Below are 13,939 nucleotides of genomic sequence, written 5' to 3' on the forward strand. Positions count from 1 at the left end.
TAACAATATCCACAGCAAGCACTGACTTTCCTTCCTATTAGCCCGTAAAAGATCAAACAGATGTTGGACTAGAATGCACTTTATTAATCCATTCATTCAATCAGCAGCGTCTATGTGCAGGACACTTTACAGAGACCAATTCTCTGGGTTAAGGGGCTTACAATTTGGCAAGGGAACTGGAGCTCTGTGCCAGAGGGTTCGTGGAAAAGGTGAACTTTGAGTAGGAATTCAGAGGAGGACATGGAGGTGGCATGTGGGACAACAGGATGGAAAAGTTGCAGGCTTTCATGGGAGAAGGATGCCTTTGGATGAAAGAGGATAGTGCAGCTCAAAGAACAACATTTTCTGTGTTTCTATGATGCACAGAAAGTAAAGCAGTAACTTCAGATGACACACATACTTAAATAATTGGAAAATCTAAGGCTGTGCCTGTAGGACTAGACTTACGACGTGCTATGCTGAGCCGTGTGGATGAAGGGATGGATGGGAAGGTGAAGAGGATTGTACTCCCATACACTGCCCACCAGCCCACCCTCCCAGCCAGTAGTTTGGCTGGTCACCATTGCCACCACAGCTTCCCTTCCCCTGCCCACCCATTGCTTCTGCTGCTGATCTCCCTCCAGGCCAGTTGGAGATTCCTGGCTGCTGACAAAGCCGTTGACGCACTAGGCACTCCCTCGTTTTGAGGTATTGTGGGTGAGGCCTGTGCTGCTGATAAAACACTTTTTCAAACAACACTTTAAACTATAATAGTCTAAAGTTTTCTCTTTTTTTAAAAAAAAAAAGAAGTAATTTGCACCATCATGGCAAAATGGTGGCAACACAGGCTTTCTGTAGGTGACTTTTCTCACTCTGAGAAAGGACCCCTTCCTCTGGGTGAGGGAGAACATGCTTTGTCAGCAGTGGAAAGCAGCCAGGTGGGGAAGACAAAGATAAGTGGGCAGGTAGGCAGGAAGGAAGGGCAAAGCCGCTTCATTTGCCAAACTGAGGTGCCATATTGTCTTGAGCCAGCCCTGGCTATTTAAGAGGAAATCAGTTACGCTTCAATGAGGGTGAGGATTGTGGACAGGAGGCGACACAATGGAATTTAAAATCCTCCCATGAGTTGACGTGGGCAACCAGCTAGGGTTACATCCACACCATGTATTTAAAGCACTGTTATACCACTTTAACAGTCGTGGAGGATCCTAGGAAGTGTAGTGTGTTAAGGGTGCTAAGCTCAAAGAGCAACACCTTTAACAAGCTACACTTCCCAGGATTCTCAGCAGTATGAAAGGGCTTTCAGTGTGTGGTATGGACCAAGTGGAAACTCTGCTGTACAAAGGTGACTGAATTCACACCTTATTTGCTCACAACAGCCTTGGTTACATGGCAGGGCCTTGTTTCCCCTCAATAATTTTATTTTACTTCATTTTGGTTACTGCTTTTATCCTCTTGCCGCCAAAGCGTAAGAGTCTGAATCTTTTTTAATCATCCAACTGATCAAGCTTTAGTGATTTGACCTTGCTCTTAAGCAGCCCTCTGCTTTCTTGCTGTGCAGGAAAAAGGATAACTATAATGAAACACCAAACAGAGAGGCTGTTGCTTGATTTTCATGGGTCCTCACTGTGCTTCCTTTGATTAAGGTAGAACATTTCATGCGAGCTGGCTCAAGGAACATGAATTAGAGTTGTATTATAAAAGGAAAGAATAAAAATCACATCATTTGCCTTGTGCCAAGCGTTTTCAGTGAAGAATGTTTGTATGTTTGCCCCTTAGCTTTAAGCTGAAGCATCACACACACTGTTCTCAGATATACATTCTAAACAACTGCATATTAAAGTTAAATTTTAAGTTAAGAAAAATGGTTTACAGAACTGATGGAAATGATGTACCACCCATCATCAAAAAGATGTCGGGGCAGCATACAGCATATTCATATTATATTATTCTATGTCTGGCGTGGGTTGCCAGGGCCACACAGATGGGTGGGTGAGAAAGAGGGAAATGGATGGAGTATGCATGAACATTCAATGGCCTGACTGCATCCCCATCACCCAGGAGACTGCAGCTGCAGAGATAAGAAAATAAGAGTTGTTCCATTGTTTGGAGAGGTCACTTCCTGGTTCACATGGAGAAGCCGTTGTCAACAGAGCACAGTGACGGAAGTGTGCAGCTGTTTTGAGGCAGCAGCGTGTGGTGAAATTTTGCACCCCTAACAATTTGGGACCCAGGGCAACTACCCCACACCCCGTCACGCTATGCCATTGTTCTGTGTGTCTCTTCATTTTCTATTTGCAGCCACTCTATTCCATTCCTCCTCCCAATGAAAGTCAGCTTATTTATTTATTTATGAATATTCATACCCTGACTACTGTCCAAAGTTCTTGAGGCAGCTTGCAATATGAAATAGACAATACTGCAATACTCACTACAGAAGTTCCCCACTGCACCTGCCTTTGTTCTCAGATGTTCCAGCATATTCCATTCATCAGCTGAGTCTCCTGACCTAGAACTGACTGTTGAAGTGGCTAGATGTTAGTCTCACAAAGGCCAGGACTTCTTCACTGGGTGGCTGCTTCTTCTTCTTCTGTGGGCTCATCCAAACTCCCGTTTGTCCCACAATTTCTTCTGTCTGTTCCATGATTTCTAGTCACGGATCTGAGAGGTATTCCCTTTTGCCCCACCGCTTTCCCCAGGAAAACTCATGGTTTCCCATTGAATCGGAACAAACGTCAATCTGCAGAAAACCCAGTTGATTCAGTGGTAAACCATGGATTTCCCCAGAGAAAGTGGTAGGATGAAAGAAAAACCTATCAGACCCATGCAGAGAAACCACAGGGCAAACACAAATGTGCATAAGCCCTCACAGATGCTCCACAACTGAACTGCAGCCCATCCCCTAACAGAGACTCTTAATCCCCAATATGAAAATATACATTCTAATGGTATATTAATATTTCATTTAGACACATTTGCCAAGGAACAGCTACATAAGCATTTTATTTAGAAATATTTATTTAAAGAATGACTTTGAGTCGTTCCCCCTTGCAACTGTTAAGGAGCTATTCTGCACTTCTCTTTTCACACAGTGATTTCATTGTAATTACAATTGCACCCCAAAGACATGCCGGCTTACAGCCTGATCATCAAATAGTTTATGTTTATGGGGTTCAATATAAGATGAGCTGCTTGCCTCGTTTTCATTCCTCCTTGACTTGGCAGCACTCCAGTTTGTTTGCCTGAGAAGCGTTTATGCAATGCATGGCTCATCTGCAAAACTTTCCCTCTTTCTATATTTACGCAGGCAAGACTTGGCAATGTGTGAGGCTGAAGTGACTATCCTGGGAGTAGCTACAAAAGCAAGCATGTCCAGCAACCATTGGTCGACTTTCATTTGGGATACAACAGGACCAATATTTGTTGGCGGTTTACCACATCCTTACGCAACAAAGCAGGTACAACATTATACATCTTGCTGTTTCAACACAGTCTCTGGGCTTCCTAGCTCAATTCGTCTAGGGGTGAGTTTCAGCACTTCACTGTGGTTCACCTAGAGTTCGCTGTGAAAAGGAGAATTAGACCGTTAAGCTACTCTGCAAATTGTAGTTCTGAGAGTGGGACTAGGGCAGTGGTTCCCAACCTTTCTTTGGCCATGCCCGACCTAAGCATCCTTAAAATCCTAATTCCCCCCTCCCCGCCCCATGACATATAATTATTATTATTCAAAAAGTGAACTCGTATTCACGTGGAAGAAGCCTAAAAGGCCATTAGTTGGTCTAAACAAGCTTCCAAATTGCCTCCCTTAAAAATCAAATTGCCCCCTTGTGGGGCACGTGCCCCACATTGGGAACCATGGGACTAGGGTCTCCTAACAATGCTTAGCACCCTTAACAAACTACATGTGGCAATCACACAGGGTCCCTGGACGTTTCACCGTCTATTGATCCCTGTGCCACCACTTTATTTCTCGCTGCCACCACCCAGGCCCTACCTGGTACAATACTGAATCCAGTCAAGGTTAAATCGAAACATAAACTTTTGTTTATTTATTGCAGTTTAACAAGTGTGTTGTTTCATAAAGAGTATCAGTCAATTACATTCATGGGGTGCCTATCCAGACCTATAACTTCCGCTACCTGCTCTCACTCACTAAACCACCTCTCAGATATTTACTTGTCTGCCTAGCCCCTAACTGTTCCTGACTCAGCTTATTTCACTACACTAACTCAACCTACCCACAGACTCTATCCCAAGTCACTCCCACTCCAACCAACCACCCAACTCCTCAACAAACTCTTAACGAACACCACCCTTTGCCCCTCCCATAGCTGGTTTTATAGTCCCTCTGACTCCACCCCCCGGGGTTCTTATAGGGTAACCTGTTTAACTATTTCACCTCCAGCACTCTCATATGGTAAGTCACACTACAGCTCCCAGAATTCTTTGGGGGGGATCAATGTGGTATCTTAGTGTTTTTACATGTATGGTGTGAATGTGGTCTAAATGAGAGCATTCTACACAGGCCTCACTTGTTAGGAATTCATTTCAGAAAAAAGGGAATTGTTTGCCCTTCCTATTACTGAATCATATCGGGGAAGATAATAGTTTTGATTTATATTAATTTTGATTTTTTTAAAAACACACCTGAACAGACCTACCTATTGAATATTATGGTTTTGGTTTTGCTAAAGTTGTATGTGAATGCCTCTCCATCTGTTCAGCAACTCATTTGCATTCCCCACCGCTCTGATGTAAGCCAAACATCTCATGCACAACTTGCTGGCTTTCGGGATGTATTCCCACTTCTCACTCACATCTCCACCAAGGCCCTCAAGGACAGAGCCACGTACAGGAAGCTGGCATGCCAGTCTGCTGAGGCAAAATGAAAGAGGCCACCTACATATAATTATTTATCCTCAAGGATGATCTGCGTATGTGCAGCCAAAGGTATACCTTCCTATCCTGCCAAAGGGGTTACTGATGTACTCTTAATGGGTTTAATTTGGCATAGTAGAGGCAGCTGCAGTACTGGCAAGCCAAACATTACATTAGATGCAACAGCAACTTGTTTCCAAAGCCTTCACCCAAGTCTAACTCACGTCATTTGTGTGCGCAGTGTCCCTGATTCAACTACAAATGCAAATCCGGAAGGAAACTTTTCAAATTGATGAGGCTCCTTTGACAGTAACAAAAAAATCCAAGCTCTTCAGTGTCAGCAGTCCAGTCCTGTGCAATGCGCTGCCATCAGAGATTCAGCAGGTGCCTTCCTTTTCAACCTTCAATCACCTGTTGAAAATTGTTCTATGCTGCCAAGATTTATGCTGGCAGTTAAGAAAATATCCTTCTGCAATAGTTAGTTGAGTTCTGATTTTATTTTATTTTTATTGTATGGTTTTATGTATGATTGTTAAAAACGGCTCTGATGTTTTAAATATATAAATAAATGGCTTAATTTGCTCAATGATCCCTTGCAGGACAGGAGCCAAATGAAGTTCATAAGATCCATAGTATAGCATGCCAAAACCAGGTCACATATAACCCTGTCAGTCCTTTGGGGAGATTTCTTCTGTACCACTTTCTAAATATGTTTGTTGCTTTTGGTGCCTCTAGATGTATATCGAAGCCCTGAGAGGGATATATTTGTTTTGGAAAATGAATCTTCATGGAATGCTGGGTTGGTGGCATGGACTGTTCTGAGTAAAGGGGCGAATTTGATATTGTTTGCACCAATTTAACTTTACTGCTCCTTACACAGTACATCACACTGAACTGCATTGATGTGTGCCAGCAAATAAACACAGGGAATAATCTTTGACAAAACATATGTGTTAGCCAATTAAAACAACAAGACACCTCCTCAAGAAAACAAAAATCCTTAGCAATTTGATATTTTGTGACAGTAGAGTTCTTCATTAGTGCAATTACAATGCTGCATAGAACTATAACAGGTTAACAGTGCAGTCTTGGTAGCCAAAATCCTATTTCTGATGCCCTCACAGTATTCTCACCCTGTATCCAGTTTATAGAAAAAAACTGAATCCTACTCAAGCCATCTCACGTATGAAAATAAGAATTGTAAGAGTGAGAGGCTGGGTCTAGCCCTACCCCCATGTCTCTGTAAATTGTCTGTGCTACGAGTTGGCCCATGATGTCGAACCCTAACCATACAGAATTCTATTTTTCTAGAAAAAGAGGTGTCAAAACTCACTGTGAATGCCTTCCTTGTTATCTTAGAATGACAATGGCACCCACCTGAGAGGTGCCGGAAATGAGCTCCAGTGAGTTCTAGCTGGAAAAAACAAACACCCTGCTTCTGCATCTTGGGAGAGGGGCCTACATGGATAGAGCAGACTCTGCTCTACAGACTTGCACCCTCAAATGTGGACTGTGGGAGGACAGGGCTGATGGAGACATGATGACTGGATACAGGCCATGAGTGCATCAGTCACACAAAGAAGACTGCCTGAATAGGCTTTTCTGCTTCTCAATATCTAGATTTGAAAAACATCTGAGAGATATCTTGCTGTCCAATGTGGACAGAGCAAGTAACCCACATGAGCAGTGCTTCCTCAGCACTGTTCTTTCAGCAGTCACAATGGGTGTTGGTGTCGGCATAAATATTTTCAATGGTTATGATTTATAGTTAGTGTTGAAAAGTAAAAGTGGTTTCCTACAATTGCAGGAAAGTAGTGGTGAGCTGTAGGAACGCAGGACAAGGAATAGTAGCCGTGTGGAACATACTCAGGCCACATAGCTTGACGACTCTAAGTCCTAACCCTCCCCTGCTCAACTGAGATTTTTCACTTCCACACCCCTCTTGGCTGTTAAAATGGCTGAAAGGTTTATCATGAGATGTTGAAATCATAGCATGTTGGATCTCCAGAAGATAGAGACAGCAGTTGCATAGAATGCATGCAAGTCTAGCGTCCTGGTTTTATGAGCAATGCTCCCTAAAGCAAGCTTTTTTCCTTTTCACTTGAGTTTTATGAGAGTTTGACATAGCAAATGCATTTGTTTATTGGAATGGAAAATAAATTAGCCATTGGAGTCATTACAATTCTAAAGAAATCTAATCATGCTGGCATCCAAGGAAACACAGAGGTGGACAACATTGTGGTCAAGGGCACCTACAAAGTCTCCTAAACTGCATTATTGTAGATGCACAATATTTGCTTTGCCTGCCACCCAGAGTATCTAAAGCAATAAAAAGGGCAAGAGGGCTATGGCTGCTCCTTGAGACAGAACCTCATTTGTTGTTGTTGTTCCATTTGAGACATGTGAGTTTCATTTAATGCATGGGAATGTTACTTCTGTTCTGCAGAAGCTGACTTAAGCTTGTGGTGGCCTCAAAAAAATTGACCACAAGTTATGATGCCAGAGATCTGGTTTGTTGTGTTTCTTTTTGTGGGGGAGACTTATTAAAATTTATTCGTGTTATGTCATTGGGCATGCTATAGGCACGATCACTGCACCCTCTCCAGGCTGGCAGAGCAATGTGCTTGCCACCTTTTCCACCTTAGGGTTGTGAATCCTCATTCTTGTTAAAGGTAGAGCATGGAGTTGAGATAGAAAGAAATATGCGCAAATGTGTCTAGCAACAAATAATATGGGGAGAGGCAACAGGGTGAGCGGTTCTAATCCTGTGGGAATGGAGCCATAGAGGATAGGAGACATGGGCTTCTGCTTAATACTGTATCAGAATGCCATATATTTGCTGCACCTTTCATTATTACACTAAGCTTCTCTGTTGGTAAAATGGTCTGTAAAATGGGGAGAAGAAACACTACCCCCCACCCACCTCACAGTGATGTCGAAAATACCTGAAGATGTTTTAATATAGCTTGGTGATGAAATGAGTTGTGCAAAAGCAATAATTTCTAGCTTGACTAGAAGGCAAACACCCACGCTACCTTTAGCATCACATGTTTCTCATTTCATCTTACCCCCTCACTTTCAACAGAAAATTACTACTGCAGCACCTGAGTTTTCTTTTCTTATGAAAGATTACGTGTTTGGTTTCATTACAAAGTTTAATTGTGCCGAGGAGTGGAAGGGTATGAAATAACGACAGTTAACATCTTCAGTGCTGTAATAATAAGAAGCCTAGACATATAAATTACTGCAGCAATTACAGCAGCACAAATAACGCTATTAATGCAATCAACTGTTAGTGTGAGTATTTGACAACAACCTTTAATCTTCCTTCAGGTGCAGCTATTTTACATTCTCTGCACCAGAATGAAACCTAATTAAACAATTAATGGTACTTTAGTTAGCTTGAAGGTGCTGCACTGGAATTTCAGAATTCAGAAATAAGACATTGCATGCTTTAAGCTGGTATTCAAAAGAACATTTCTCTTTGTGTCTGTTCATTTGCACCCACAGAATATTGAATGTGTGTTCATGTACATACATTTAAAGGGGGTGGAATCAAAGGTTGTTAAATAGTTTGAGGATGTGTTGCCAGGCAAAAGTAATGAAAATTGCTTAAGATACCAGAGGTAAGAAGAGCTGGTTGGATCAGGTCAAAGGCCCACCACAAAGGCCAACCACATGCCCATGAGAAGCCCACCATCAGAACCTGAGCACAACAGAAGTTGTGATTACTAGAAGGGGGGAGCCTTCCAGCTTCACAGTTCCTCTGAGCTAAGGGGCATTAGCAAGCTGTTTCCTGCATAGCTTGAGCAGATCACAAAGATATCTTCCAAATTATTGACAGCCCAAGACCACATCTTGGAACCATCATCTAAAATGACCCACAAAGCCAGAGACCGCTGGTTCCATGCCAGATAATGCTTTTAAGTTGTGATAGTAGCGGTAAGGATGTCATGTGGCACACTTTACAGAGGACAGTCCTCTATTTGAAAAGCTGTCCACTCCAAGTCTGGCTTAAAGTTGTAGAACCCCAAAACAGGTCTTGAAGTTACCATCTTTCTCCTTATGCCCCTTCCGATCTTCAGGAGGAGGGGGGGTTGTGGGATCACGACCCTGCCCACACTCGCTCTTGCGAGGCTGGCGTCAGCCTCGCGGGAGACAGGGATTCACCCAATTAGCATACCCTGTGGCGCCAGCCAATCGGCTGGCGGCAGGGGCGGGCCTTCGTAGGGCCACTTAAGGTCAGGGCGGACCCTGGCTCGCCCCCTTTCTTCCCTGGAGACGACGCGGTTTCCCACCCACCCGCCCTTTAGGTTTTGCCACTGACCTTGCTATGGGCTTCGGCTGGTCGCCGCAAGGGGCCTGGTAGGAGTTTTTCCATTTGGCTAATTGGCTGGTTTTGTGAGCCACTTGGTTTTTTCGCCTACCTCGTAGCAAATCGTCACAACTCCCTCGGTTTTGGCGGTAGGCATTGGCCGGGGTATTATCATGCAGATGAGGTTGGGGGGGAGGAACGCCATCACCTCCCCCAATGCTTGAAGGGTAGTTCGTTAAAGGACTCCGAGGGGCGACGCCTCGTCCGAAACCTACGGAGGCTAGGGCCTAAAGCGCGCCCCCGAGCGGTAACCCCTCGGGGAGCGCCTAGGGATATGCATCTCAGGTGGCTCCCCTGTTGGTGTTTAACCCTTCCCGGTCAGACCGGATAGTCGGTTAGGGCCAATGCCTAAAGCCAATACCCTTCTTTCCTGTAATCAATAAAGTTGTGGCCATTTTCGCCCATTAACCTAAAACTCTGTATCCGTTGTCTTCATTTATTCCACCTGTGGGGGGGAGGGAATAGCCACACAATTGCAAATGTTGCCACACACCCCAAACGATTGCCAACCTTCTGCCATATTTCAATCAGTTTCCTTTTCAGCCTTCCCCCAGCACCTGAAAAAATTGAGACAGGAGCCTTGTAGTTTTGCTGAGCAGCTCCAGATTCCCATTATGTGGAAATCAGTCCCATTGATTTCAGTGGAATTCAGTCAGTTGAAGTATCTGTGCTTAGGACATAGCCAGAACTGCAGCAATTTGCATGTACATTGAAGAGGTCCAGACTCATTTCAAAGAAATACGCTTACATCAAAGTAAACTAGACCAGTAAGATATCAGATGGCTTCTTAGAATGCTGAAATTAAGTAATGGAAGAGAAATCATTTGGAAGGATCTTTGGCAGTCATCAACTCTTCGCTGCACTTCAGACAGCTTTTTAAAATGTAGGCAGAGTAGTTAATCGAAAATTATTCCATAACTTGTGTCTTTCATTTCTGGAAATCACTTTGGATTAAGCAATCAAAATGAGAGTGGTTGGAAGAAATGAAGCTGGACAGAAATGGGCATAACCCTGAACTCACCCAAATTCTCCTTCATTTAATTAATCGGTATGGATGTATGAATGTAGACATTTTTGTTTCTGTGTGTGGTTTTGTTTTGCCTTTTGTGACAATGAAGAGAGATTGAGGCTATTTCCAGCCATGTTATTGCTGGTTATTTTGGTGGCTTCCTCGGTTGGGTAGGAGAGAGGTTTTCAAACTCTGCTCAAGGGAACTCTGGGGTCTTTTCAGGGATTTCTCGATAAGATCAATAATGGTGAGCAGCTTATCCTCTACTGCCTATTTTCTCCTACCAAAAGCATGACCCACCTGAAGCCCTCCAAATGTTTTGGACTGTAATTCCCAGCAGCCCCAGAGTTCCCCTGAACACAGTTTGAAAGTCCCTGACCTGTATTGTTGAGGAAGTAACCATGACACAATGAACATCCAGGATTGTGGATTGCATTGTGGGGTACTGAACTAAATGACCCCTGGTGTCCCTTCCACCTCTATAATTCTATGGTTCTAGGAGTGTGGGAGTGTGGGGGGTGAGGGTGTTCTAGGTTGCCCTCTCAGGGTTAAGACAGATAAAAGCACATTGCCCTTGGTTCTTCACCACCTCCATGATACGATGCCAATTTCACAATGTATATTGCAGAAACAATCACATGCTGGTTCGGTCCATAAGTCACCAACACTGTAGCATCTTGTTCTCAGTTGAACATGGCTATATGCACAATTCTTCATAATGTTTCTGACCCAGGTATGGTCACTTTCAGCTGGGAGCCAGAAATGTCACTACAGCTTTGGGATTTTTTTAGTATGTAACTCATTGTGCAAAATTACTGTGGGAATTGGTTGGAAGGGGTTTGTGGCTGCCCCTAGACAACCAGTGCTGCCCATGGCCAACTTCTGCTGCTCATTTCTTCAGAGCTTGACAGTAGTGCAAGATAGACACTTCGAAGCTGAGGGCAATAGTTCAGTGGCAGAGCACACAAAAAGTTTCCAGCTTCAATCTACCAGTCTCTTAGGTAAGAAGCACTCATTACCTGAAACCCTAGTTAGCTGCTGTCAGTCACCAGAGATCATGCAGAATTAGACCATTTAAAAATCAAATGGACAAATGACTTTAAAGTAAATGTTCATGCTATTTAAAGTGTTTAAATGTCATTTGTTTATAATGGTCACAATGAGGAACGCAGTTCTTTCTATTTTCCCAACAACTGCCCTTTTAATCAGTCCTGGGTAGCTGCTTTACAATTGGAGGTTGTGCCCTAAACAGAACTCCCAGGGGACAGTCCATAGTGCGTTGAAGATGACCACTACAAAACATCAGTGGACAAACCAGAATTACATGCTGTAGCAGAGATTCATTTTGGATTTTTAGTTCACAATCAATACAGGCACAGGAAATTAATAGTGATTCAACCTACCGTATTTTTCGCCCTAAAGGACGCACCGTCCCATAAGGCACACCTAGTTTTTTGGGGGGGAAATAAAGGGGGGGAATTATTTTTTTCCCTCATGCGCGGGGCTGGGGCGGGCGGGGGAAGCCTGCACTTCCCCCGACCCCAGCCCCCAGAACAGGCAACTCTCTGCAAGCCGCGGGAGCCCAGCACCGGGCTCCCGTGCCTTGCGGAGAGCTGCGCCAAGCCTGGGCACGCTGAGCTCAGCGTGTGCAAGCTTCAGCGTGCAGGCAACTCTCCGCAAGCCTTGCGGAGTGCTACCCGAAGCCCCGGCGTGACTGTTCAGCGCACTGGGGCTTCAGGATAAGAGGCAGCTTTGTGCAAGCCGGGGGAGCCCTCCCGCGGCTTGCGCACAGCTACCTGAAGCCCCGGAGCAACTGCTCAGCGCACCGGGGCTTTGGGATAAGAGGCAGCTCTGCGCAAGCCGGGGGAGCCCGGGGGGAACTCCCGCAGGCTCCCAAGGCTTGCGGATAGCTTCCTGAAGCCTGGAGAGGGAGAGGGGTCAGTGCGCACCGACCCCTCTCGCTCTCCAGGCTTCAGCGAAAGCCTGCATTCGCCCCATAGGACGCACACACATTTCCCCTTCATTTTTGGAGGGGGAAAAGTGCATCCTATAGAGTGAAAAATACGGTACCTTCTCCCCAATCCACCCCTCGCAACTGCTGCGGCCCCCACCAGCCAATTTTGGTATCCATGCTGGCGCAAACACAAACTCTTTCAGGTGATATTTGTTAGCTGTATTCCTACAGTTTGCTGTGTGGGAGATGACTTTGTTTGATGCAAGCAGCTGCGGGACAAGCACATAATGAATGCAATAAATGTTGTAATTAATCAAAATATTTCCAGGGTTCTTTCTTCCTAAAGAGCTGGCGAAAGGCACTGCAGTAAAATGGCACACAACTGTTAGCTAATTGGACATCTAAGAAAGAGGTGATTATTCATGGGATGGGGGAATGAGCAAATCCTATCAAGATCAGTGATTCAGTGTTAGAAAAAGAGAAACTAACGTATGTCAATCTTTTTTTTTTTTTTTTAAGCAATGAAATCCTATACATACCTGCTCAGAAACCCTATGCACAGTGGGGCTTACTCTCAAGTAGGTAGGGTTAGGATTGAAGCCTATGAGTAGAATAGCCTACAGAAAGGATGTGAAACCTGTGGTCCACCAGATGTTTGTGGATTCTATCCAGCTTAGCCAAAGGTTAGGGATAATGGGAGCTGTAGTACAACATCTGCAAGGCCACAGGTTCCCCAACAATGGCCTACAGAATTAGTTGGTTAATGGAGCAATCTTATATTGGGCCCTGAAAAGACTGAAGTGGCAATGAGATTGCTGTATACAAAAACCTGCCAGCTTGTGCCAGCTTTGCCAGCCAGGATGGAAAGTGTGGAAATCTGTTCTCATTCTTTCTCTCTCTCTCTCTCTCTCTCTCTTTCTTTCTTTCTTTCTTTCTTTCTTTCCTTTGCCAACTCCAAGCTAGCATACCAGAGCCTTCCCGCCCTCCCGAAAACAGCCATCACTTTGGATCGAAGGGACTTTGGCTCAAAAGTTACAGTGTCCTGTTGCCACCTTTCCTCCGAAACACCCTGTTTGGGGCATTTCTATATTGAAGAGCTTACCACCTGCCTGGGCATAGCTCCAGTCCTCAGGTGCAACAAAGCCACCCCCACCAGTAATGCTTCTCCCTGCCAGCAGAGACCAATGGGAAGGAATCTTATACGCCCAGCCATTGACTTGTCATGGATGGTAGTAGTAGGATTGTGCTTATATAGAAACAAGTATATATAAACAGATGGTGGCAAATGCCAAATTTGTTGCGTTTGCTGCAAAGCAGGATAAGGATCAGCTGCAGGAAATCTCTGATTCTATGGCAAAATGATCTCTGGATTTGGAAAAACAAGTGTCCAACACCCTGCATGGAAAATCCTGGCCAAGAGCTGTCAGAACGAATAAGAACTTTTACCTAAATGAAAATGGTGCTTGAAACCCAGAATGGAGTCACTGGCTGCAAGCTAGTCTTTCCCCAGTGTGAGCTTTGTCTGTCACCTGCTTCTGGTTGACAGGAATCCCAGCACTGGGCACTCTCTGTCAGTGACTGCATTTATGGTAACTTGTGTAGAGACATCTAGCGAGTGTTTCTGGAAACAATTCTTCACAGGTTTAAATAAGGAAGAAGACAAGCTGCTGCTGCTTTCAAACCCCAGGCTTGAGGCAAAAAAACCTGCCGAGTCCCCCTGCTGACCAGAAATCATTCTGATTGC

At 44.6% G+C, this 13,939-nt stretch overlaps 1 protein-coding gene across 4 annotated transcripts in view; it reads left to right on the forward strand.

Moving 5' to 3' along the window:
• EYS (eyes shut homolog) overlaps window positions 1-13,939 on the forward strand; it is a 490,906-nt gene that overhangs the window by 274,571 nt on the left and 202,396 nt on the right. For all 4 annotated transcript variants that reach the window (XM_079970286.1, XM_079970287.1, XM_079970288.1 and 1 more), the window contains one exon: window positions 3,287-3,437. In XM_079970286.1, the coding sequence (XP_079826412.1) occupies window positions 3,287-3,437 (151 nt within the window). The remainder of the gene's footprint in view (window positions 1-3,286; window positions 3,438-13,939) is intronic.

This window comes from Podarcis cretensis, assembly GCF_951804945.1.
Source record: "Podarcis cretensis genome assembly, chromosome: 3".
NCBI classification, from domain to species: Eukaryota; Metazoa; Chordata; class Lepidosauria; order Squamata; family Lacertidae; genus Podarcis; species Podarcis cretensis.